This window comes from Cucurbita pepo, chromosome 7 (genome assembly GCF_057944985.1).
Source record: "Cucurbita pepo subsp. pepo isolate OVF chromosome 7, ASM5794498v1, whole genome shotgun sequence".
NCBI classification, from domain to species: Eukaryota; Viridiplantae; Streptophyta; class Magnoliopsida; order Cucurbitales; family Cucurbitaceae; genus Cucurbita; species Cucurbita pepo.
In genome coordinates this window covers 8,865,310-8,893,282 of record NC_141804.1, presented here as the reverse complement: position 1 = coordinate 8,893,282, position 27,973 = coordinate 8,865,310, and the positions used below count along the sequence as shown (strand labels likewise).

The following is a 27,973-nucleotide window of genomic DNA, read 5'->3' as shown; positions in this document are numbered from 1 at the left end:
ATACAGTTCAAATTAAGACAATAAAAGATAGAAATGAATCAAATTTAAGACGCTTTTATATAGTTCTAGTATTGTTCCGTGTGTTTTCACATTAACATAATCTTCAAACCAAAAGCAACCCCAAATCACAAAGTTATGAACATGACACTGAAACAAACTGTAACTTATAGAATACAAACATAGTTATATTTAACAGGGACACAATCTCTTACCACCATTCTCGTATTGGGTTAGCCACGAGTTAGTCAAGTATACGACTTATCTGAATCCGACTTCTATACGATCCTTCGGAAAGATTTCCCTTTAGAAGCACACAAAACCAATCTCCACACTGATCCATCGTGTCGTGGCGAGTGTTGCTCGAGTCCTATAAAAACTGTTATCCTACAAACTCAAAAGAAAAAAAAAATGTTGCTGTAGGTCCAGTGAAATGATTGGTGGAAGTAGAGCAATTACGATCTCCCAGCTCGTCGTTTACGGAACATTCTGATAATAAGCACATGGAAGGGAGTTTCAGGAACAGGTATAAATTTCCCAAGGAGAGCTAGGGGCCAACTGAAAAAGAATAAGAGATTGTTTAGCAGAAACCAAAATGGAGCAACATAATGAGTACAGTATATGATCCTCTAAAACTCTCGTATTCTTCTAAATCATATAATCAAAAGATGATTAAAAATTTGGAGGATTTTCAACATTAGATGCAAAGGTGTTATTGTGATGGTCCAAGCCACAGCTAGTAGATATTATTGTCCTCTTTGAGCTAATAAAGAATGTTTCGTTCTTCTCTCCAACCGATATGGGATCTCACAATCCACCCCCTTCGGGCCAACATCCTCACTAGCACTCATTTCCTTCTCCAATCGATATGGGACCCCCCAATCCAAACCCCTTTGGAGCCCAGCATCCTTGCTGGCACACCGCCTCGTGTCCACCCCCTTTGGGACTCGGCCTCCTTGCTAGAACATCGCTCAGTGTCGACTTTGATACCATTTGTAACGGCCCAGTCCACCGCTAGCAGATATTGTCCTCTTTGGACTTTTCTTTTTGGGCTTTCCCTCAAGATTTTTAAAACACGTCTGCTAAAGAGAGGTTTCCACACCCTTATAAAGAATGTTTCGTTCTCCTCCCCAACCGATGCGGGATCTCACAATTATGGTGGCGTCAAGTGTGTTATTAAGGCACCAAAAGCATAAAACTTAAGATAAGCATACCTGATAACACCAATGATTATGGAAATAATCCAATACTTCCAATTAAGTCTGACTGTGGATGTGAATTTCCCCAGAAACTCGATTATTATAACCTAAGACAAAAAAGAAATATATAAAATTTTAACGTGAAGAACATGCTAATCTCAAAATATAATAGCAAAGTTGAATAACGGTTCTCACCTGGAGCACAAGAGTAATTCCAATGATCCCAATAAAGAGGTAATTTTTATTGACTCCTTTGAATATATTCTTCTCATCTGGCTTTCGAGCGTTAAATTCATTAAAAACCTGCAGTAAACAAGGTTAAGATTACTTTGAATATATACTTCTCATCTGGCTTTCGAGCACTACAAGTCAATAAGCTTATTGAACAAAGAACACTAAACAAGGTTAAGATTTAAATATGAAACAAGCCTCAAACTATCTAGGTTGATCACGAAATGAAAACAGAAAAAAAAGGGAGACACAAGCGACAAGCATAAACACGCATTACTTCGTTGGGAACCAATGAAAAAAAAGTGAGTACATAAAATTCTGCCAAATTATTACTCGAATAAAGGGCTTACTTGACAAAGCACAAATGCATTGAAAATCAACGTATTCTTCACTTTGATAGCTTCTACATGAGAGTGGTTCAAATGAAGCAAACTTCGACCACGAAAGTTGAGGACAAGCAACACAGTAACTTGATAAAATGCCTGAAGATACACGATAAAGGAATCTCTTCAAATGCAAGAACCATAAGATATGGAAATCTTGAAAAGCATAGAAATCAAGCCATAAGAAATTACCTGTATCAGCAGGTTTCTCCACATGATATTTGTTATAAGAGGTTCACTGAAACAAACAACAGATTATTAAACTGTTGTATTGCATAGAATTGAACTATGCTTATAAAATAAAGAGAAAACAAAGCGCGCTAGGTACCACCATGAAAAGAGATACACATACAGAATTCAAGATATTACCGCGCTGTGGACTAAAATGGAAATGGAAAAGCTACGCCAAAATATATGTGAATTTGATAGAACAGGAAAATATGGGAACATTATGCCTATCCAGCCCAAAAGTTATGAGTTCAATTCGTAAGATTAGACTAGAATTCACAAATCTCGGTTCAGGATTCCCTTTCTATTTGAATTAGCATATGTTGGACTTTCATTAGCAAAATAAATGTGGTTTCTCATTAACAAAATAAAATAAAATTTTGACATATATAACCTCATCAATTATCTTAATTAAGCTAGACCTCTCATTTCTGCAAATATCAATAGAAATTTACAGAGGGAGTGTACCTTCTACCAACAGGCGTCCTGTCCATGAGGTGATCGGTTGGTGGTTCAGTAGCCAATGCTAATGCGCCGAGAGTGTCCATAATAAGATTAACCCACAAAAGCTGTCGAAGTGTAGACGATGTCAAACAACACGTCATTTATGAGTATTCTCAATGGCACTCAACAGATAGAGAGTGCACAAACCTGCACAGCATTTAGTGGGACATCACCGGAGGATATTGCCGCCACGACATTGATAATGAGTGCCGCAACATTGACAGTGAGCTGAAACTGGATGAATTTCTGAATATTTGCATATACTGATCGGCCCCACCTCACAACCTGCATCCAGCCGACAATGAATGAAAAGGCTTCTTCATACGAGACCACACACAGAGAGAGATAGAACAATACTGATGCTATTTTCTCTCTTTTTCCCCTTTTTAAAGAACATAAATAATTGCACGTCTGTCATCTCATTCTCATGCATTACCAATTGCTAAGCTCAAGCAAAATGCTTTAGAAATAAAACTTTCATATCTACGTTACTTATTTTTCATCATTAAATATAAGGAGCGAGCCATTTGTTCAGCTGAATTTCATTGTGCACAACTTTCAAGATGGGCAAATACAATGGACACAGCAAAAAAAGTTCCAGAACAATTTCATAGAGATATTTATAGAATAATACTGATGATATTTTATCTCGTTTTCCCCCCTTTTCTTAAAAATATAAATGATTGCACACAAGCTTTCATATTTTCTGGATAGTTGTTATAATAAGGATCAAAACAAGTGGGTTACAATATTTTAGGAAACTGATGTAAGTCGAAAAATGAGAATTGGGAAGTAAAACTTTTTGCAAATTGACTCAAGGCCTTAATAACAAATTGTTAAAGCAAGCAGAAAAAAGATCACCAAACTTATAGATTATGTATGAAGAAATTCAACTAGTGCCAGTTAGATCCCAGCCACTCAAATTTAAGAATTTTAGTTTAGTCCATAGGCATAATATATAAATGAAATTCACAATATCAAAAGATACCAAAAATATGGATACAGAAGTCGCAAGTTAGTGGGGAGATATCCTTTGACCATGCATCAAAGGCGACATTAGTTATACTGATGAGGCACGTCAGTGCTAGAACTTCTCTGACGAACCAAAAAAATAAAATTGAAGTAAAAGCTCTAAAACCAAGACTGACCTTCACAACTGAAGCAAAGTTGTCATCTAAAATAATAATATCTGAGCTTTCTTTAGCAACTTCTGTCCCCTGGATACCCATTGCAAGGCCAATATCTGCCTACACTCCAAAAGAGTAGCATTTAGAACAACGAACAAAATGAAAAATAGCAAGCCAGAAACTACAATTATCAGGCATAAAATTCCAAGATCAAATTGTCTAATCTCTCAACACCAAGCAGTTTGTAATAAAGTATTCACACTCTGCAGCAAAGGACCAGTCGAACAAAAACACTACTATTATTATTAAAGATGCTCGACTCTAATTTTACATCTGATTGGAAAATAGTGGCTATAGTCTATGTAGATAGTAGCAGAACCTCATGTAATGCAGGAGCATCATTTGTACCATCTCCAGTAACAGCAACTACATGTCCTCTCTTTCTCAAGGCTTGCACAAGGAGAAGCTTATCATTGGGAGAGGACCGACCCATCACCTTAAAACAGCCAGAAAAGTTAAAATCAGTCTCAGTTGTAACTCTTTACGCAACCAAGCAAATTCTTAAAATTGAGGGGTGTTCAATAAGATCCAAACAACGTACTGATATTTTCTCAGCAATTTCCTCTCTTTGGGCATCAGTCAGGGCACGGAATGCTTTTCCTTCAATAAGATTTGGTTCAGTAGCATCTGAATCTGAACCAAGTATTCCACATTCCAGTGCAATAGCTCTAGCAGTTTGGACATTATCACCAGTGACCATTCGTACCTACGCATGGAAAAGAATTTGGTGAGTACAATAGTCCACCCAACTGAAACAAGACCCTTGTGCCGCCTGTAATATAGGATGCCCCCTAGCTAATGAAGAAACGAATATATGTAAAGAATACAAGAGACACATGGTAAAAGATAAAAACAAAACATGGATAATCCCATTTAGAGAGAACGGGTCTTCAAAGAAAGCAAGTGATAGAGATTTAAAGCAGGAAGTAAATTCAGGACTTCAACTGAATGAAAGTATAATGATCGTCTTAAAAACATCATACTGAAATCTAATTACAATTAGATTTCTTAATTTCAAGCTTGTTTGTAAGTAATAGTTTTATTGGTTGAATTAGCTTTTGTTTCTTAATTTCTAATATTTGCATGCTATTCTAATGAAGTTCCAGCAGATATTATCTAAAAAGGCTAGTGAATTTATATTCAAGATCATAGTTAGAATTCTGAGGTGTTATAGTGAATTCTCTAGTTTTCTCTGCTATGTTTGAGTCTGCCTTTAATTTTTCAGATTTCTCTGTCACAAAATTCCGCCAATATTCCCAAAACTCAAGCTCAAACATAGTAAAAATTACATCTCACAAAAGCATGCATGCGCATATATGCAAAAAGCACTAAATAAATATGCTGACTGATAGATAATGTTTTGAGCGCAGAGACAGTAGTAATTCACAACACCGTATTGAAAACAAAATCTTAACCAGAAAAGAGTACCTTAACACCAGCTTTTTGACAAAGTCGTACAGCATCTCTTACTCCTGGCCGACAGGGGTCCTAGAATCCAGAGGGCATAAGATAATAAAAATATGCACAAGAAATAAAACATACGCCCAATTTCTTGATTGAAAAGAGACTACTAAGCATGGCACGCTTGAAGCAGTAAAAGTACATCGAACACAATTACAAATTTAGGGGCAAAAAAGGCAAATGAAGTGTTTCATTGGATGCAAAAATATAACCAGGATTTCCAAAATTATTCAGTAGAATGAGGAACATTATCAAATTAAAATTAGAGAAGACTATTTTTTTTTTTTTTTTTTTTTTTTTTTTTAAAAAAAAAACAATAGCATGAGGCAAAGAACTTTTCACATGGCTTCAATCTGTAGAAACTTTTATCTTCTAATTAAAAGTGCAGCGCACTATAAGTGAACTAAGAAAGACCCACCTTCAAACCAACTATAGCCAACAAAACAAGGTCGTCTTCTGGTAGAGCCCACTTACTCAATTGTTCTTCACCGTCAGGAACATTCTCAGGTTCACAAGATCTATATGCAAGTGCAACACAACGTAAACTACGCGAAGCCATATCCTCAATAGCTCTCTTGAAATATGTCATCTGCAAAAAGTAACAAATATTACAGCGCAAGTTCCAAATAAAAACCTGAAAATTGGTATAAATGAGTATCAAAATCATTTCAACAATGTAGCAGACCACAAATTATTGAATATACGCCAAGAGATAGCTAACACCTCCTGTTACTGTACAAAAAACTTTTTTTTTTTTATAAAAAAAAAAGGAATTAATTTTACATAAACAGTCTGAAAATCATACTTTCGTGTTATTGTTTCACTAAACCATTCATTCCTAAATGCACGAAGGTGTCAAACCTTATCTTCATCTAGTAGGACAGAATGATCATGCTCATCCATGTACTGCGTGCACGATGCTAAGACAATCTCAGCAGCACCTTTCCAATGTATATAAACTTGATTATCCTGTAAAAACCATAGAGTACATTCACGTATCATTAGTGCAAATATCTAATATTTCATATAGAACCAAACGGCAATAGCATTATGCAACAAATGAAACATCAGTCAGCAGACATGCAATATGGGTCACACCATAGAATATTTACGTACCGTTGATAATTTTTCTTTTTAGACAAAAAGAAAATTACTCGACACAGAATAATGACAAGTGGTACAAGTAACACAACATAATACTTCAAACCCACAAACTATATTCCTATAAGAAGATAAAAAATAATTATTTGTTCTTTGATCAATAATTGGGAGTATAGTATAACCTTTCCCACCCTCTTCTTTCCATACAAATTTACTAACGAGTAACACTTTATTGCATAAAAGAGAAGAGTAAAGAATTGATATAAGGGGTCACATTAACCAAAAAACAAGGATTTGGACGAAATAAAAGGGCTCTCACTTCTTCTCACCAACCATTAATTTTCTTAGTCAGCACACAGAAAACGTGAACACTCAAAACAAGACATACGCCTCACTAAATTCTTAATAGGAACAAGGAAAAAAAACCCCAAATTAATCACGTTCTTTTGGTATGACTGGGGATATAAGATATTTCTTCTTCAATTATCCTTCCTTTTTTTTTTTTTTTTTCATTTTTGGTAGGAAACAACCACCTCCTTGAAATCAAGATTATATATATAATAAAAATAATAATAAGAACAAAAAGGGAAAGGAAAATGGAATAAAAATGTAGGGCGGCGGGGGGAAATCATTTTCGACCTAGTTGTACGAGAAGCTTAAAGAAGACAACAAATGAAGCACCGGAGAAAGTAACAACAGAAGTGTTTTGATATGCAAACTCAATCCTCATCAAAATGAATGCTGAGAAGCAAACTCAATCCCAAAAGTCAATAGACTTCCGGAAAGAGACTTCTAAGAAATGCTATCCAGATTTTTACAGTCTCAACATTATCAAGTTACGTCAATGGTTTATAGAGCCAAATAAGGGAAATACGTTCTTGTTTCGGTAAAGGAGCATTTTGAGTTGAGGATCCAACTACACGCTACAGACATCTCTTAATCTTTTATTCAGAGAAAAATTCTATAGTAAACAGAAAAAATAATGAAATCACCGACATAGTGAATATGAAATGCACAGTATAGCTGATTACCCGTTGACCTGCAACACCACCACGTTTTTTGTCTGAGCTGAAGGGGAAAACGTGAAGAATTGCACATTCCTTTCTTATTGCTTCAAAGTTCATTCCCAGCTGTAGACATAGTATTATTATGAATATTGTATACTTCACATAAATTCTGTATGAAAAAAAGAAAGAAAAAAGAAGAACCCATATGGAAAAGCACCTTGATACCCCAGTTAAGAATAGCCTTTTCTGTAGGCGAACCTGTAACCTCTGCCTCTCCACCACTCTGAAATTACAAAAACAGACAAACACTAGCGTTTCAACAGGCTGCTAGACAATTACACTGGATTGTAAATTTGAATTTATTTATAACAATAGTAACACAAAAATCTCCAGGCTTTGGAAATTTCAATAGATTCATTGGGAAATATCTGATTAATTCATGAGTTAGAAATGACCACTGATTCTTTTTGGCATACCTCAGGCACATATACACTGCCGTTTGAGTTCAGAGCAATGCCTTCAACAAGTAAGGAGTATAACATGGAAGATGACTCTGACTTCTTCTCTGGTGGATCAGTCTTCTTCCCACCAACATAAGCCTCAACAATGGTCATCTACAAAATTGACCAACAAGGTTAATAGACCTGAAAGGCCAATCAGAGTAATCAAAGAAAAAGAAAGATCGGTTCCCATCCTAGAAGATACACAAGTATTTCTCTATTTCATCATTATCCACATTCCAATGAGTTACAAAGGAGATAGGGTGTTAAAATTTCTGTCAATTTACATCACATAAAAGAGAATTTTGAAGAAAAATTCGAGATAACGCACAAAGTTGTCAATAAAATAAAATGTAAGCTTAGAGATCAAACAAAAAAAATGAGTAACTTACCTGATTTAACAAACAAAAATTTAACATCAAACAAAAGAGACTTTTGAAGATCAAACTCGAGAGAATGCACAAAGTTGTCACTATGTTAAAAACGTAAGCTAAAAAATCAAACAAATACTTAACATCAAACAAAAGAAGATTTTGAACTTGATACAATGGAAAAAGTTGTTAAAAGAATAAGATGTAAGTTAAAATAAATAAATAAATAAAAAATTGTGAAACTTGCCTGATTTATAGTTAAGGTTCCAGTCTTATCACTACAAATAGTTGTAGCAGACCCCATCGTCTCACATGCTGATAGCCTCCGCACCTTACATTTAAGTCACATTGAAGTGTGTAAACATATGATTGATAAATCTACAATATCCTTTTATAACAAAATTCGCTGAAGTATGACCATGGAATAAACCACCGTACATACCAGTGCCTTGTCTGCCATCATCTTTCTCATTGAGTAAGCAAGGCTGCCACAGTCAAAAAGGCATTGTGTAATAAGGCAAAAGTTGAAACATATAAAGCTCAGTACAATTATAAAGAAGCTTTCATTTATAATGCATCGAAGTAGTTTTACGAACAACTTAGAAATAAAAAATCTAGCAGAATCGGCAAAGCAAGGAGACCATGAGGAAACAAAATCAACCAATATACCATAGGATGAGAAGCATTGAACACTCGAGATTGGAGATTGATGGCAATATATTAAATAAATGTGTACATAAAAAACATGTCTTCCATAAACAAACATACGCAAAATATTGATGACAAATAAAAGTACACTTACGTTAATGTTACAGCTAGTGGAAGCCCTTCAGGCACAGCAACCACAACGATGGTCACCTACATGACAAACATTGAAAGAAAAATGTATTACAAATAAATACACATCCAAGCACACATACACATCATTCCTCCATCATATAAATCTTCCACACATGCTTTTTAAATTTAAAGTTGTGTAATCATCATCATCAATCAGTCAATGCTCCAAACATTTCAAATTTTCAGAACATACCGCAATAGTGACAATTTTGATGGCCCCATCAACGGCACGACCAACTTTTGTCTGCCCTGCAATAAACTGACGGCTTCCATCTGGATTTTTGGTGTGACCAGTGAAATATCTGTGCTCATTTTTTAAAATAAAAAATAAGTCAATAAGAACAAAATTCATTAGTAAGCCAAAGCTCTTATTTACCTTGCGAGGAGCACAATCAAGACAGCGAAAGCTATTGAGAGTCCAACAATACCAATTAAAGTTGCCACACCATTTAAACGCACCTATTAAAATTCATTAGCTGTAAAATAGAACAAAAGAACATATACTAACCAAAAACAGTAAGGGGATCAAACCTGCAAAGGAGTTTCCTCGCCATTGTCTTCAGAAATACTTGCCATAAGCAAACCCCATTCAGTATTAACTCCAACACTTGTAACCTAAAATAATGATGTGGAGAAGTTTTATGCAATGGGCTTTAAGAATTTACTGCAGTTTACAGTGATTTTCTACCACTTCTCATGTTAACTATTTTAGCTATGCTACAGTTAGTTAATTGCTACAATTTAAGTAGTTGCAAAGTTACCGTTGAAACTCCTTCCAATCTCAAACTATGAACAAAGAATCTGTTTTGTTACATACAAACATAGAAAAAAAAAAAAAAAAAAAAAACAGATCTCCATCAACACTATCTGCACCAAGATTAGTATCAAAGCCTAGACAAACTTAAGGTAATGTGACGCACATGCACTGAGCATTCGCATAAAACTAGCCCCATATAAAAAAAAAATGCAAAAATAAAAGCCTGTGCAACCAGCCTATTAAAAGTCTTTCTTGTACCTAAGAATCACGGAAACTCGCATGTGACACAAGTCAATTGAAAGAAACACGTCAGTTTTTTTTATTTTTTTATTTTTTTATTTTTTTTATAATGTGTGCATAAATATTTAACATTGTAAAAACAAATTTGACATCTAAAATTTAAACATCAAAAGAGAACAAAATACATTTTATAGGTGGGAAACATCAAATGATATCAAATTACTAAGGTTTATAAAACAAACTTGAAATAGAATCAAGTGCCATTCAAATCACCAAGGTTTATGGAATCTTGTCCCTGAACCTGTCACCAATGTATCAGGAAATTTTCATCCTAAACTCTTCCCTGAACTTATTTCAGTCCTTGAACTTAAAAACACAATCATTTTGTTCCTCTCCTTAATTTTGCTGATGACAGTTATTAATAATGTGACTTTAAGTTTGTGTTAACATGTTAGTGTAGGCATATATGGGTGTCAAAAAGGCTGCCTGAGGCAAGATTAGGTTACATACTACAAAAATTTTGAAGTACTGAGAGTACAATAAATATTTTAAAATTTCAAGGACCCAAAATAGTATAAAGATCTCAATAGGGATGAAAAAAGGGAGAAAAAAAAGTGTCGTTTCTACTCAAATTACACAAACTCACTCGTACTTTATCATATAATCTTAGAACATGTTATAGTAAGGACAAAGAAATAAATATTTCCAAGCTTAGACAAAGGCTGATCAAAACAATCATTTAAGATCAAACCCACATCATCAATAATAAATTAATGTATTTTTTTAAAGGTAATCTAATATTGTGCTTGAATCGTAAACATGATCCAAATTGATAATTCTCGAGTGATGTTAATATCAAAGGACTGAAAGACTTAAATTGAATAGAAAAAAATACATGAACAGAAACCTAAAAATAATATTGGACAAACTGCACTTGTAAAGGACTGGAAGGAAGGAAAAAAAATAATCCAAAAATAAATCAAAGAAACATTTACCAGCATAGTGCCATGACCATCAGCCACTTTGCATCCAGACATCAGGAAAGGGTCCTTAGCATGCTGCTTTTGAACCTGCAAAAGAAGCAACCTTTCTTCAGATAAATAAGAAAAGAGAACTTGAGAACACTTCATTTAATCTAATAAGCCAAAGATATAAAAGACTAACGATCTTGCTCTCTCCAGTCATGCTTGATTCATCAATTGCAAGTGAGTGTCCAGAAATTAAGATGCCGTCAGCAGGGACCTAAGGAAGATCTATCAGCATAACAGTTTAATGTAGAAATACAAATAGAAATGAATAGAGCTGCAGACCTGATCACCAATATTGAGTGGTATAACATCTCCAACCACAATGTCATAAATTGAGACCTCAATTCGACGACCACCTCGAACAACCTATTATTGCAGTACTAATTATTAAGTTCATCACAATAAAAAACCAACAGTAGTGGTATTTGTAGTACAGTTGAATATCATAAAAACAGCAGGAATGACTATTTTAAGCAAGAAATGAGACCGCATCAATATTAAGAGAAGAATAAACAAAATCATGTGAGAGAAAGTCCACAAAATGATTTTGTTTTATAAAACACAGAAATACTTGACGAAGAAACAAATTGGCTATAAGAGGGGCTGCCTAAAGGGAAAAGATACCAAGGGTCCCCCCTCCCAAAAAGAGGCTACAAAATACCTTCAAATCTAGGTTGATATTGAAAGTGGTGTAATTACAAAAAGACTTGTGTTGGCTACTCCAACTGGATGCCTCTAACTGTAGAATGTTACAAAAGTAATCAAAAGAATTGAACTTCTCTTTAAAGACTATTGTTTCTTTCCTTCTAAATCAACCACACTATAGCCGTAGCCACATTTGTCCACAACACCACAGCCTTCCCGAAAAGCTGCCAACCATTCAAACATCCCCACTATCTTCCAGAAACAAAGGCCTACACCACTGCAAACCAAACTTTCTAAAAAAAGTCCCATACTTTGCTACTGACTACAGTGAATGCACTATTGGCTAAAGGGATTTGATGGTTTTTACACGAGGAAAAATGCTCTTTAGAGACAACTAATTGTGGCTAAATATTACTCCTCAAATGCTGAATGTTTATGGTTGTCTCATATTTTGAGGGGTTTTTCAAAGTCACCTTGGACGCACATTAGCTTCACTAATGCTGTCATATTACTCGTATTCAGAAAAGGGTTGGAAATGGGCTACATAAAGTTCTTTGATATGATTTACGGCTAAATGGCGAGAAATTACCTACTGTCCTCCCACAAATATATAGGTAGCATCAGGTTAGATAGCTTATCACAAATAGTGCTTCCTTATGGAATCCAACACATTGTGCGCTTAGGATCTAGGCCTTCAAAGGAACCTCAATGACGATGAAATTATGGAATGGACTCATCTATCTCATCTTTTATCCTTGGTTACTTCAAGGAATTCATATGATTCTTGGATTTGGTCTCTAGATACTTCGAAGTTCTTTACTATTAGCTCATTGATGGCAGATTTAATTAAATCTAATAGCCCAACTTAAAACAACCTTTATTGGAAAAATACTTATCCAAAGAAGTATAGGTCTTTTTGTGGGAACTCAGTATAAAAAGCACAAGAGGACTCAAATGCTGATTAACCACGAACAAATAAAGGAAACTCCAGAACTTCTTTGTGAGAACAATAAAGCTGGTAGATAGTGAACGTTCAAATATATTTGAACCAAACCCTAACTGGATGAAAGTCGAGCTTTATGGCCCAACACTCGTAGATATCAAAAATAATAATAACCAAACCCTAGACTGAGCCAAGAGAAAATATAGTGTGATTTCACTAAATTGAGTTGACCAACTAAACCAAGCTTACCGCCTATCACCCACACTCCCCAATCCCACTGATATTCTTTTCCGCATGTGTGGTGTATCTCAGTTTATTTTTTAAGTTTCCCATCCCTTCAGCTAGGCAACCCTAGTGTCTACCTTCCCCTGCTCCCCCTTCAATTAGTTTTCCACGGTTACCCTCCATAGTTGACCCTGTTAGGAATCACGACTCTCCTAAGCTCTCATGGCTTTGCTTTGGGCTTCCCCAAAAGGCCTCATACCAATGGAGTTAGTATTCCTCACTTATAAACCCATGATCTTCCACTAAATTAACCAATGTGGGACACTCACTCCCAATAAACCTCAACAATCCTCCCCTCGAACAAAGTACACTAGAAGCCTCCCCTGAGGCTTATGGAGCTCTCGAATAGCCTAGAGCCTCCCCTTAGTCGAGGCTCGACTCCTTTCTCTGGAGCCCTCGAACAAAGTACACCCTTTGTTCAACACTTAGTCACTTTTGACTACACCTTCGAGGCTCACAATTCTTTGTTCGATATTTGAGGATTCTATTCTCGTTTAGGGCATGGCTTTGATACCATGTAAGGAATCACGACTCTCCACAATGGTATGATATTGTCCACTTTGAGCATAAGCTCTCATGGCTTTGCTTTGGGCTTCCCCAAAAGGCCTCATACCAATGGAGTTAGTATTCCTCACTTATAAACCCATGATCTTCCACTAAATTAACCAATGTGGGACACTCACTCCCAATAAACCTCAACAGACCCACCCCCAATTCTCTCTTTTCTCGTCCTCCATTAAATTACATTTGCCCTCAGCCCACCAAACTGACCCACCTCACCCAAATACACCTTAAGTTAGTTAGCAAACCGTTGAACAAAACCAACTGAAGCATCAATTTCACGGTCAGCTCAGCTCTCTAACATTAGCAAAGTGATTTGAAAAGATAGTCAAAGATCTTTATGTGGGATTATTGGAAAGTATAAAGTCATAAAAAAGAAAAAATAAACCCTGGTTCCAAATCGGTTCTCGCTTTGAGGAGGCTGAAGTCCTCTGGCCTAACATCATACGAAGCTTTCAAACACTTGAATATAGAGTAGCACTCTTCAATAGAAAATAAAAGGAAAGATATCTCATTTATTTATCCAACCTCATATATTCATAGCTGCCACCTGACAAGGACTAAGCAAATTGCTTTGTAATTATTCTTCAAATACTGTATCTGCTAATTTGAGGGGATTTTCTTTAAGCCAATTTAGTTTGTGGAGACACTGGTTTAATGTATATATTTCACTACATTAATGAAATATTGACGTTTTCAAAAAGAATAATAATAAGATTAAAAAATGCTATTTTTTCTCTTAAAAATAGTTAAAATTTTGTATTTAAAACTGTGAAATAAATAGGTCTTAGAAGTACTAAAAATACATCAAATATAAGATGTCCCAAACTATTCAAGCAATGACACCCAATATAAATCAGATAAAAGGAACCTAAATAAACTTTGGATCAAATAAAACTAAACCCACAAGCAAGAAACCTAGCAGCTGGAGTTACTAGACAGAATCCAACATTGACAAAAATAGTTATGAGAACATTTTCTAGCCAAGAAGGAACTATTATAATTCAACCTTCTAGATATTGGCCCCCAAATAGAATATTTATTTACAATCAGATCTCAAAGAAAAATTAACCACCGCATGCATGTGGTCAATTGACTACAACGATTACTTCTAAGTTTTAGAAAATAGAACATACCTCCACTTGTATGTTCCTCTTTTCCTTATTCAAATTCTGAAATTGAAGAGATTGTCGGTAGTCACTTATAGCTGGGAAAAAAAGGAAAAATAGAAAAAAAAATTAAAATAACTGTCAGTGATAAAATTTTGAAATAGTTGTAAATGAAATGAGGGAATGAGATATTAAATGACTATATTTTTTTCTTCTTTTTTGGTAAGAAACCGAGCTCTTATTAAAAAAAAAAATTAAAGAATATACAATTTCAACAAAAAAAAAAAAAAAGAAAAAAAAAAAAGAAAAAATCTCAACAAATGAACACCCAGCAAGCTACAGAAAGGGACCCCAATCTACCAAAATTGCCAAGACCATAATTCCGAAAAGGCAAAGAATACCTAGGTACTTTCTTAGCACATCCTATGAACAAAAAATGCATTAGGCCCTGTCATCCATCATCAAACTTCTCAATTCTCATGACACTAATAAAACTACAGTTACTTCCATTGCTTCATAATAGATCCGGCTAGAACATAAAATTTGTAGGGTTGAAAACTAAAATCAAAGAAAGCAACAGTGGTTCTGTTAGGTTTGGTTCAAGCTTTGGCATTTAAAATATCAATTGCAAAAAACTGACTGTTGGTTATTATTTATTTTTCGATAAATGGGTGTTTCTATTTAAGAACTCATTTCTTCTCATAGTAAAATATACAAAAATAATTTCCTCTTGATATTTTCCAGTGTTTATTGGCTCCTTCTTTTGTGAATTTCTTCTCTTACATATGTTGATATTTGATGATCTTAAGCAATAATGTCAGACATGATGTCTTTAAACATCGCCAAAGTCTCCAATAGTTGGATCCATTTCAATATTTCTACTGTCCAATTATCATAATTTGACTTGATGGGGATAACTTTCTTCATTGGAATTTCAACTCTCCTTCTCAAGGAAATTTCAATTTCCTCTCAATGCAATTTTCACTGTTTCTTTTTGCCTCTCTCTCTCTCTCACACAAATTTGTTCCTTCACAGAAACCATCTTGGTTCTTCAAAATCAACTCATCCTCAATGGCCACACTTGATATGCCAATGTGATCGACAAGAAGTTTAATCTTGCCAGCGATTTCAAATCCCCAACCCTTCCTTCTGTTGAAGAACTCAAAGATATGGGGAATGGATATCTCAATGAATCAACTGCTGCCATCTCTATCTTCATTCCAAAACGAGAGAGAGATACAGAAGCTTTTACTTGAGGGTTTTACTTTTAACATTACCTAAAAGAGAGGGGTTGGTTTTGGGACCTTAAATCTGCTGCACGGGAGGAAGATGAGCAGACTGAGTGGACTAACCCCTCAAACCACACCACCAAACCAAAACAACAAACTGTTCCTTTGGTCAGCTTGATTGTTTATTGTTGGTCAACCATCCTTATATAAATGAAAACCAATCTAGTTTTGATTAAAAATGAGATGAACCAACTCATGAACACCCCTAACTCAAATAACATAACTGAATCAGGAAGAAAACAGAGTACCTGTTACAACAATGACAAGAAGAACTGCAAAAGCAATGCTTCCACCATCATACCAGCCTTCCTTGATACCCTGGTTCAGAAACCCAAAAATTTCATATAATCATTTAACAATTACTCTTAATAGGATTTCAAATGATTTCTCAACAATTAAATGTACACCAAGCCCCATTTTGGGGTTACATGGGATCCTACTAAGATATGAAAAATGAAAAGAAATCTCACCTCAGTCTTTATGCCTAGCACCAATGAAGCAACAGCCGCTATCATCAATATGATCAATGTAAGATCTTGCCAAGCTTCCCAGAGAAACCTCTACAAGAGAACAAAAAGGTAGATACTACTCATTAAGAAGTTTTTTTTTTAGCTTTTCCCTTTGGAAGCAGAAAAACTTATTGCTTTAAACGTAACTTATCATGGAACCCTTCCATCTGCCAGAGAAATAAAAGACCAAACGTATGGAAAAAACAATAATAGATAAACCTAATTGGTTCCACACGTCAATATAGATAGAAGTGTGAGAAGTACCCAAAAACTCCTTCCTGGTTTCTGAGGATATGTGTTTGAACCATATGTGTTTCTTCGTTTCAGTAAATCAGAGTCATCTCCAATTATCCCCTTCTCTAAATTCGTTTCTAACATATCTGCCACCCCTTTAACCTGATGAAATCATTCAACAAATACATTAAATAGAATATTCATATGGAAGGAAATTAACCAAAGGATAAAGAAATTTTCAAATAAAAATTAAATATTAAAAACTAACCCCTCCATATTGCTCCTCCAGACTATCAACATTACGATCCTTTACCAACGCAGCCAGTTGCTCTTGCCCAACAGAAAAATCACCATTTGGAGCTTCTGCTCTCGAAGGCCCTGAACCTAAAGAACCTGCATTTGTCAGAGAGAAAAACAGCACATAAATACCATAAAAAACATGTGCATCATAGATGTTGGTCAAAGACAATTATAAAGTACAGTAAACAATATAGAGCATATATAAAGGCCATTGAGGGGGAGAAAGGAATGTGTCGAACTCAGGGGGAGAAAGGAACCAAAGATCCTAGCAATTATGTGATTTCCAGAGGGAAAAAGCTTATAGGAGATTTCTCTAGCGGGATCCATTTAGAAAGAGTTGAGAGTTAAAATGAAATAATTAGTATGAACATCAATGCACACTCCTATAATTCGTATGCACTATATTCTGGGTAAATTATTTGCATTCATTGCCTTACACTCAGATACATTAGAACATTAAATGAAAGAAAAATGCATACCTCTCAGACGATCCCCAGCCTCTTTAAAGCGATATGCAGCCTAACCGAGAAAAGGAAGAGGAGATTAAACACATGTTAAAAGAAATTGAAAAGACTTAGGTTCAGTAAATTTTTACTCGTATGGCTTGTGCATGTGCTCTAATCTTTTTCAAAGCTTCTTTCTTTTCTTCTTCCTTTTTCAAGTCTAAAGTATACCGAAATCGACGAGAAGCATTTAACACGAGCGCAGCTTGCTATAAAAGAGACACAGTAAAACAGTACTGTTAGAGTCTCATTTAACAATAGTGCAGCTTGGAGACAGTAAAACAATTCAAACTGATAGATTTTTAAGAAATAAATTATTTCAGTGTTGATACTCAAAATCATGAATTCAAGAAGATAATAGCAAGAATGTATGAACACGGCACATAAGGTTAACCAAAACAAAAAATCATTGCCAGCACATAAAGGTTAATGATATGAACACGGCAAGGAAAGAATATTTTCTCCCTTATAACCAAAAAGTCATCAAGCTCTATAAAAAAAAAAACGCCAGTTATTAATCTAAGTTCAACCAAACAATTTATGATAATTGATTAAACAATCAACTGGCATTTTTCCATGAATTAAACCAAATTAGCACAACTTTATATTTTTTACGAACCAGCTTAGTTAGGTTAATGAGTCTCTACATTCCTTTTTTAGATTTCATACTGCTACAATTATCCATTGTCAGAATTTTATGTACTTCTCAAACCAAGGCTAATTGCACCATTTGTTATGGATATAATCCTTAAAGAACTCTAAAGATATAACTCAGTAAGCATAGTATTGAATATTGAACACATAAGACGTCAATTCCAAGATCACCAAATGTAAAGCAAGACGAAAAAAAAAAACAAGAAACACACACACTACTAAAAAAAAGAACTGTAAGGCCGAAAAGATAGCAGAAATTCAAATGAATAAAATCCAAAACATAAACACACACACGCTACTAAAATAAAATAAATAAAAAAAAAAAAAAACACTGTAAAGCCGGAAATATAGCGGAAATTCAAATGAATACAATCCAAAACATAAACACATACACACACAGTGATTCATCAGTATTCATAAAACGAAAAAAAAGAGAGCAAAAAGAAAAACCGTACTCTCCAGCGGCGGAGTCTGTCAACAGAAGCATGCTTAGTTCTTGGAATAGCGAAAGGATTGGATGATTCCTCCTCCTCCGGCTCACCGGAATTGCTACTACCGGACTCCACATCACTCCGTCTTCCAAACGGAGAGCCTTTGAATGAACTCATAGTCGAAAAATCTATCGCAGGAGAGATGGCACCGTCAAGTTGTGTTTTCAGGCAACGCAAGTCATCGGAGAATGACCGAATGAAAAATCTCGCCGGGAAAAAGAAATGGCGGTTCAGTCTGTAATTTTAACGTCCCGTTTATATTCACTTTTCTTTTCTTTTGATTAGAAGCAAAATGACAATTCTACCCTTATTCCATATTATCTTCCTAATTACGATTTGTTCCGTTAATCAATAATTATTATCATATTATTGAAATTATTTTTTCTTTTTCTATAAATATTTTTAATAATTATTATTAAAAATTAATTAATTAAAAACTTCCCAAAATTTATATTAAAAAAAAAAAAATGAGACACCTCCCCCCGACTTATTAATGCCACGTCACCGACCAAAATCCTGCCGACTCTTATTTATATTAATAAAAATCTTTTTTAATTTAAAAAAAAAATTAATAATCTATTAGAAAAATAGAAAATAATTTTTTTTAATCAATATAAATGATTATATTAAAAAGAAGTGATCAACCGATTATTAATTATAATTATGAATATTAATAATGATAATTAATATAATACAGATTTGGAAAAAGGGGGAAAGAACGGTACGGAATGAACTGGAAACAGAGAGGACAACGTGGCGTGTTGATTTAGGGACACGACACGAATAGCTTTTTTTTATTATTATTATTATATTATTTTTAATAATTTAAAAAGACGAGAAAGAAAAAGAAGTTAAAATCTAAAATATTATAATTTAATTAAAATATTTGTTTCTTTTAGTTTACGTAATTGCACAAGTGGTCCCTCAAGTTTTTTATATTTTCAGAAAGAGACCGGTCAGCAAAATCCGGGTGGACATAAAAATAATAATAAATAAGTAATTAAATAAATAAAAGGTACTATTAAAAATGTACGGGAAATTTGAAAGGACGAAACGTGTAAAATTTAATTATTTATTATTTTATTTTTAGAATTAAGAAGGTTCGTAACCGTCAAAAGCCGGTGAGAAAATGGCCGTTGGTGATAATGACAGCTTTCAATTTTTAAAAATTAATTTATTCAATTTTTAATAAATTTTAAAAATAATTATTAATTCTTTAAAATGTAATTTCTCAAAATCTTTCAAATTTCAATTCAATTTTAGTAATAATTTACTTTTACTAAAAATAAAATAATAATTGATTAAAAAAAACTTATAATTCGATTTTTTTTTTTTAATGTGTAAATTCGACTAATATAAAACATGGGAATAAAAATTTTGGAACTTTCATTTCTCGTATTTTTTTTAAAAAAAAACATTGGAATAATATATCAATTTGTATGATATTATATTCTCAAAATTATAATTTTTTAAAGAAAAAAATATAAAATTTATATTAATTTTGAAGTGAGATAGAAAATAATTTAAATTTTTTTAATTTCCTTCTTATAATTTAATAAAACCCCACAACTAAATTTTACCATTTCCCTATTTATAAAACTTTTAGAAATTAATTATAACCTTAATTATTTATTTCCATCTCTAATTTTAATTTTTATTATATTAATATAATAAAATGTAGAAATATAAAAAAAAAATTAAATTAAAAAAGAGAATTGAAGGGGAGACTTACCAAGAAAGCAATATTATTTCAGTACAAGAAGCAAATTCATCTCCCTCTCTGCATTAAAAATTGCAAAAAAAATTCAAAAAATAATTAAATTAAACTAATAATTAAAAAATAAATAAAACAAACCCTTATTCATACGAAATATCTCGAACATATTACAAACAAAGTAAATTATTTTGAAGAGAAAAAAATGACCTAAAATTTTTCCGACATACCGATACGACGAAGGAAGAAGAAAACGCCTTTTCTATCTGAATTTGGATTAATCAAATTAGGTTCGCTAATCCCGCGTTTTATAGAATATTTTGGAAAGAAAAAGGAGAGCAAAAAAATTATTCATATATATATATATATATAAAAAAGCATATATTCTTTTCTCTTTTGAATATTAGGTTTTTATGGGTTAATGCATATCCAATAAGAATATGACACGTGGGTTTACAGTGGTAAAATTATTAATTAACTTTTGTTGAAATTTTATTGAGATATAATAATAAATTAAAGCATTAAATTCTCTACTTTATTATTTTGATTTGACAAAACAAAAAAAATGTATTAATTACCAAATAAGATTACGATATGGAATAAAATTGGAGTGATTAGACATTTATATCTTATAAATCGTATGTTCGAATATTAAATATAATTTTTTTTTTCAATAAAAAAATATATATATATATATATATATATATATATATATTTATTTATTTATTTATAATTTATAGTCGAGTGGGGGCTTAGGAACAAACCTGAATGATCGTGAACAAGAAAGACGTGAAAGGAACAAAGAGAAACGCTACAAGGGGAAGCAAAGGGACGAGTTGTTGAATATTTATAGTGAAGTTGGTGGTGCTTTTTAGACTATGTCCTTTTTTGTTTTTACAAGCAAGGATTAGGTACCATAGGTTATGTGTGGGCATGTTTGGTTTTCTTCTTTTCAACTTTTCTCGACTCGGGTAATATTACTGTAACAGTTCAAGTTCACCGGTCAGTAGATATTGTCCTCTTTAGACTTTCCATTTCTGGGTTCCGCTCAAGGTTTTTAAAACACGTACGTTAGAGATAAATTTCCACACCCTTAGACAGAATTCTTCGTTCTCCTCCCAACCGATGTGGGATCTCACAATCCACCCCACTTCAGGACACTTGTTCTCCTTTCCAATCGATGCGAGATCTCACAATCCCACCACTATTGAAAGTATTTGGCATAAATTTTGACATAATTTAAGTGGTTAGCTATCATATTAGTACTTTCGATACTCCACGAGCCTCCTTAGGTTAATAAACGAGTTCTCCGTTCGTGTAAGCTAGTATTTAACCTAACCTAAATATGACAGACAACTTAACTGGTAGATACTAAAAAACGACATAAACCCGTTACAAAAATGCATAACGTATTGATTTTTGTCTCAAACTATTATGTCAAAAGGACGTAAAGTTGTAAAGGTAAAGTTAAAGAATAATTGGAAACTAAGGTAGTTTGAATATTATCACGTAGATTGATCAAAGTGTCCAAAGTATAAACAGAATGAAAGTACGAGATTCCCTTTTGTCGATTGTCAACTTGAGTATATAGTTATAAATCAACTAGCAACGTACGTAAAAATAATAATAATAATTATTATTATTATTATATTGAAAGTATGGCATACATTTTGGAATTTAAAAAATAAATAATTAATTAGATATAATAAAGATGAAATTAAACTTATTAAAGCAAAATATTAAAGGAAGAATTGGCTTTAGCTTATTACTTTGAAAAACACTATTATTTCTTTTTTATAATTAAAATAAAAAAAACTTTCACTTTCACTTTTACTTTATTCTATCTTTTTTTTTTTAAATATAATTAATATATTAATAATCGATTCTTAATTTTAATTAAACTATAAATTTGATTATAAACTGAGAATTTACGTATGAACGTCCCACATTCACTAATTTAGGGAATGATCATGGGTTTATAATTGAAGAATACTATCTCCATTGGTGTGAGGCGTTTTGAGGAAGCTCAAAGCAAAGCTATGAGAACTTATGCTCAAAGTGGACAATATCATACCATTGACGAGAGTCGTATTCATCTAACATGGTATTAGAGTCATGCCCTAAACTTAGCTAGATTGATAGCAATACGTAATGGGCCAAAGAGGACAATGTCTACTAGCTCGGTATTAGTCATGCCCTAAACTTAGCGTCAAATGTAGGGAATGTTAACTTTTCTTTGAAAAAATAAACTGATAGCAATATGTAATGGGCCAAAGAAGACAATGTCTGCTAGCGGTGGGCTTGAGGTGTTACAAATGGTATCAAAGATAGACATTGGGCAGCGTGCTAGAGAGAGCTGGTCCCAAAGGGATGGATTGTGAGATCCGGTGGGGAATTGAGGTGTTACAAATGGTATCAAAGACAGACATCGGGTGACGTGCTAGAGAGGACGCTAGTCCCAAAGGGATGAATTGTGAGATCCAGTGGGGGCTTAAGGTGTTACAAATAGTATCAAAGACAGACATCGAACGGCGTGCTAGAAAGGACGCTGGTCACAAAGTGATGGATTGTAAGATCCTATATCAGTTGGATAGGGACGAACCATTGAAAACTTTAATGCATTCCTTCAAAAGATCTTTTGACAATTTGTCTAATTTTTAAATGACAAATAGATTTTTTATTACTAAAAGAAAAAAAAAATTCAACAAAAAAGAAAAAAAAAAAGAAAAAATAATAATTTTTTATTTTTATTTTTTTAGATTTTGGAATTTATATTATTTGGTTGTATTTATGAAATTTAGTATTAAAATTTTAAGAGTGTCTAACAAATGTAAGGATTTTCGTGATGAGACGTTCTTCATCTTGCACGCTCTCTTCTACTAGTAGATCGGAGTTTATCAAATTAGTGCCTTAGAGCTTTTATATCTTCATTTTTACTCGCTCGAGTGATATGCTAGAGATAGAACGCTATGCTCTTCCAAGATGTATACCTTTTCTTCTATCTAAAGAAGTATTGGAGAATCAAGCACGCCCAACAAGAAGTAGATAGATATCGATTTAAACGAGAATTTTATGTGGGACATACAAGAACGAAAGTTTGTCTATGCCGTGAAAGAGAAAGAGATCGCCATCACCAACGTGTATATAACAACTCAAGCCCACCGCTAGGGAGAGGTTTCTACACCATTATAGGAAATGTTTTATTCCCATCTCCAACTAACGTGGAATCTTACAATCTACCCCCTTAGAAGCCTAGCGTTCTCGCTGGCATACCACTCAATATCTGGCTCTGATACCATTTGTAACAGCTCAAACTCACCACTATCAGATACTGTCCGCTTTGGCCCGTTAGTATCACCGTCAGCCTCACAATTTTAAAACATGTATACAAGGGAGAGGTTTCCGCACCATTATAAGGAATGTTTTATTCTCTTCTCCAACCGATGTGAGATCTTACAATCGACCCCCTTGGAGGCCTAGCGTCCTTGCTGGCATACCACTCAGTGTCTAGCACTAATACCATTTGTAACAGCTCAAACTCACCGCTAGTAGATATTGTTCGCTTTGGCTCGCTACGTATTGCCATCAGCTTCATGGTTTTAAAGCGCGTCTACTAGGGAGAGGTTTCCACACCCTTATAAGAAATGTTTCATTCTCTTCTCCAACCAATGTGGGATCTTACAATATATGTTACGGATGATATGAACGAGAACTTTCGTAGTCATTAAGATTAGGTTCACTTTGGGTGGCATGGGCTCCTTATGTGCAAGAATTTGTGGATAATAAAGGCTTAAAATGAGTCATCTTTGGGTTGGAGGGCTATCTTAAGGGCTACAAACTGGTTTTTGGGCCCCTTGTGGAGGCCCTCTCCCATGTGAGGTACTCCCTTTATTCTAAGTGATGATTACTAGTGTTAGCTTAGTTGACAAGGCTTCATTTGTTCTTTGAGTGCCTCTTTAAGTTTGTGCTAGTGTGGGGTGGGAGGATTGCATGGGTTGAATCTACTTGTTATGTTTGTGGAGTAAAAATTGGGCTATAGACCATATGGACGACGAGGTTCATACCACCGAGACGCTACCTTAAACAACGTCACAACTAGAGGACTCGAACAACCTTGACTGTTTAACCCTTTGGGTTGGATTATATATATATATATATATATATATATATATATATATATATATATATATATATATATATATATATATATTCCCGATTTGGGTTTGGTTGAATTTTTGAAAAATTGAAAAATTCAATTAGGTTCACGGATTGCAACGTTTGACCCGACCTGAAAGTATGGTTCACAATCTAACTCAACCCTATCCTACTTTTAAGATTATAACTCAACCAATGTTACTAATGTATTGTGATTTGTGAATGCTAATCTGACAACTCAATTCAACCCTCGGTTGAGTTGTGAACCATGTTCAAGTCATTCGAGTTACCGGCTTGACTAACCTGAAATTTTGAGTTGGTTCAAAAAAATTTCTCAAGCCAACCTATGTACACTGCTAACCATGACATTTGCCAATTTTCCCTAATGGACAAAAAAATTTCTCGAAGTCACTCGATTCCTTGATGATTCATATAAGCTTGGACAAGTGTTTCTTTTGAGACGATTTGTAACAGCCTAGATCCACCTCTAGCACATATTGTCCTCTTTGGGCTTTCCCTTTCGGGCTTCCCTTCGAGGCTTGGTTTGTTCTCCTCCCCAACCAATGTGGCTTTAAAACGCATCTGCTAGGGGAAGGTTTCCACACCTTTATAAATGGTGGTTTGTTATCCTCCCCAACCAATGAGGGACAACATAATCCACCCTCCTTCGGAGCCAGCGTCCTCGCTGGCACTCTTTCCTTCCTCCAATCGATGTGGGACCACCCCCAAATCCACCCCCTTTTGGGGCCAGCGTCCTTACTGGAAGGCTGCCTCATGTCTACCCCTTCGGGGAACAGCGAGTAAGCTGACACATCGCTCTAATTCCAATTTTGAGCTAACACAGACATTTTTCATTACTTTCAACTAAATGGTAGATCCAACCCAACTTAGAGGTTACGACTAAAAAAAATTAATTACTTTGATTAAAAGACTAAAATACTTTATTTGATTTATTTTATTATTTTTATTTTGTTTCTAAAAAGAATATATATATTTTTTTCATTTGAACTCATTTTAACTTTTTTTTACTTTTTAATATTACTTTCACTACATTTATATCTTCTCATACATTAAAGTTTTTTACAAAAGTAAAAAATAAAATCGATACTTTTTTACTTTCTCTCATCTGTAAAAAAAAAAAAAAAAAAATTTGTTAATCAATCCTTTATCTAGAATTATTTTACCTATATATATATATATATATATATATATATATAACTGATTCTTTTATTAATAATAATAATAATAATAATAAATAAATAAATAAAAAAAAAAAAACTCGATGCCCAATTGCTATTAAATAATTTCTAAAAAATTAATATCAAAGTCCATAATATATATATATATATTTTTGTTTGCTATAATAAAATTTAGCAATCAATATTTAAAAAGAAATAAAAAAATAATAATAATAGGAGGCATACGACGTCGTTTAAGGACAGAAATGGGAAATTAAGAGGAAACTTCCTGCCCATTACCTTCCTCAAAAGCAATCATCTAAGAGTGTTTGTTTTGAGATTTAGGTTTGTTGTTTGAAATGAAACATAAAAAGCAAAGCTTTTATGATGTTCTTAACAAATGAATTCAAAAGAGATGAAGAAATGAGAAATAAAGAATGAATGGTTTTAATAAGAGTTTGTGTGTATGTTATATGCTTACCTTGCAATGGCAGAAAACTCAGTTGAAGAAGCTTTCATCCTTTGGCTTTCCATTTCACCAAGCAACCCCTTACCCACTTTTTGTATTGGGATATTCTATACAACCTTCCCTATTTATACCCAAACCCTCCTCTACCTTTTCTTCAAATTACAAATTTACCCCCTTCAACTTTTCGACCTTATATTTGTTAGTGTCTAGTCCCACATTGGTTGGGAGGAGAACGACATAACCTTTATAAAGGTGTGGAAACCTTTCCCTAACATACACGTTTTAAACCCCGAAAGGGAAACTAGCCGTGCTATAACCTCTAGTAGTGAGGAGTTATTTATATCTAACCTAGGTATGTATTTTAGTTGGTATAGACACCCGCACTCTCCTCATGTTTAGGATGCTATCAGGTCATTGTGAGTTGGTATGATTTACTTTTGGTGTAACGACCTTAAATTTTCTACTTAATTTAAGGTTGCTATTGTGTACATATCAAGAACATTGAATGCAGAAATACTTCATTTGAACTTTTAATAATATAAACTTTATCTTGAAAATAGGTATGTATTTTAGTTGATATAGACACGGGGCACTCTCCTCATGTTTATGATGCTATCACGTCACTATGAGTTGATATGATTTACTTTTGGTGTAACGACCTTAAATTTTCTATTTAATCTAAGGTCGCTACTGTATACATATTATGAACATTGAATGCAGAAATACTTCATTTAAAGTTTTTAATAACATAAACTTTATCTTGAAAACACAGTCATGGACTTACGTGTCGTTTAAAACGACATAACAATAAACTAAATGAAATAAATAAACATTGAAATTTAAAACATCTTAATTCTTCTTTTCTCTATACCTACTAAGGTTCGAACCTAACCTGCACACACAGAGTTGTATTGACAATCAATTCATTCTCTTGGCTAACAAAGCTACGACACCGTTTGGTAGTAATCACTCGCATGCATCAAGGTGTTCCCTGGCTCATTAGTCCTCCCTTCCATGGCGTTATCTACACTATACAGCTATGTCACAAGATTTCGCGACCATTCGTCTCCTTCTCTCTTTCCTTCCCTCTCGTTTTCAGTGTTTCTATGTTTTTTGTTCTTGGTGGGCAGAACGAGGTCAGTTGGACTTAGTGAGAGGGGGACGGGCATGTTCGTGGGAGAGGTTGCCCGAGAATTCCAGCGAGTCGCTGGAATTCTCAGAGATACCGGCGACTAGTTAATATATATATTTGTAACCGTTACATTTGGTTTCTCTAAAAAAGTCTCTAGCAACAAAGATAGTGTCCCTTACTTATATACCAAAATCTTCTCCCTAATTAGCTAACGTGAGGAAGAGTATGTTAATTAAACGAGATAACATTCGAATGAGAGTAATCCTAAACATATACGATTATGATTAAGAAATATTTAAAAGAATTGATAATTATTACTTATACCAATAACGTGGGGTATTTCATGAACAGATATCTAATACCAAGAAATTTCGAGCTACTATATTTTTCTATTATTTGTCGTAAAAGAAACGTTTAAAAAAATAATATATACTAATAAGGTATGGGATATAGTAGTGGGTATAGTAGTTGGAAAATAAAGGAGTAGAGGACCAACTCCACGCATTTGGATTGACGTTGAACAAGTTAGTTGATTTTGTAATTTCTTTGAAACTTCTTATGGTACGAGATTTTTACTTTTCTAGGTAAAAAAATAAAGTTGAAGTAAAATGGTGGTAAGAAGTGAAAAGTAGTAAATGACGTGATCGCTGACGTTCGGTAGTTGAAATGAAGTTGTAAATATATGTATTTTGATTTGTATTGTAACAACTTAAGTCCACCGCTAGCAGATATTGTCCTCTTTAGACTTTCGCTTTCAAGCTTCCCCTC

At 33.8% G+C, this 27,973-nt stretch overlaps 1 protein-coding gene across 5 annotated transcripts; it reads right to left on the bottom strand.

Moving 5' to 3' along the window:
• Nucleotides 1-34: 34 nt before the first annotated feature.
• On the bottom strand, nucleotides 35-26,183 carry LOC111798424 (calcium-transporting ATPase 10, plasma membrane-type). Of its 5 annotated transcripts, none has more exons than XM_023681550.2 (35): nucleotides 26,086-26,183; nucleotides 20,290-20,337; nucleotides 18,522-18,685; nucleotides 17,505-17,621; nucleotides 17,389-17,428; nucleotides 16,878-17,002; nucleotides 16,640-16,771; nucleotides 16,337-16,426; nucleotides 16,115-16,184; nucleotides 14,605-14,675; nucleotides 11,317-11,400; nucleotides 11,171-11,248; nucleotides 11,002-11,076; nucleotides 9,541-9,624; nucleotides 9,386-9,468; nucleotides 9,203-9,311; nucleotides 8,972-9,027; nucleotides 8,612-8,654; nucleotides 8,417-8,500; nucleotides 7,775-7,912; nucleotides 7,516-7,581; nucleotides 7,323-7,421; nucleotides 6,052-6,159; nucleotides 5,609-5,779; nucleotides 5,158-5,217; nucleotides 4,271-4,435; nucleotides 4,049-4,165; nucleotides 3,691-3,789; nucleotides 2,690-2,827; nucleotides 2,507-2,607; nucleotides 2,003-2,048; nucleotides 1,778-1,909; nucleotides 1,392-1,499; nucleotides 1,212-1,303; nucleotides 35-555 (listed from the first exon to the last, which is right to left on the bottom strand). In XM_023681550.2, exons 3-35 carry the CDS (start codon nucleotides 18,672-18,674, stop codon nucleotides 453-455), a joined length of 3,237 nt encoding a protein of 1,078 aa, XP_023537318.2. In that variant the 5' UTR covers nucleotides 18,675-18,685; nucleotides 20,290-20,337; nucleotides 26,086-26,183; the 3' UTR covers nucleotides 35-452. The 5 variants fall into 5 exon arrangements, with proteins under 5 accessions (XP_023537318.2, XP_023537316.2, XP_023537322.2 ...); XM_023681548.2 differs by having other exon boundaries at nucleotides 18,522-18,792; nucleotides 26,086-26,180; XM_023681554.2 differs by lacking the exon at nucleotides 26,086-26,183 and adding an exon at nucleotides 21,036-21,081.
• Between the last annotated feature and the right edge of the window lie 1,790 nt (nucleotides 26,184-27,973).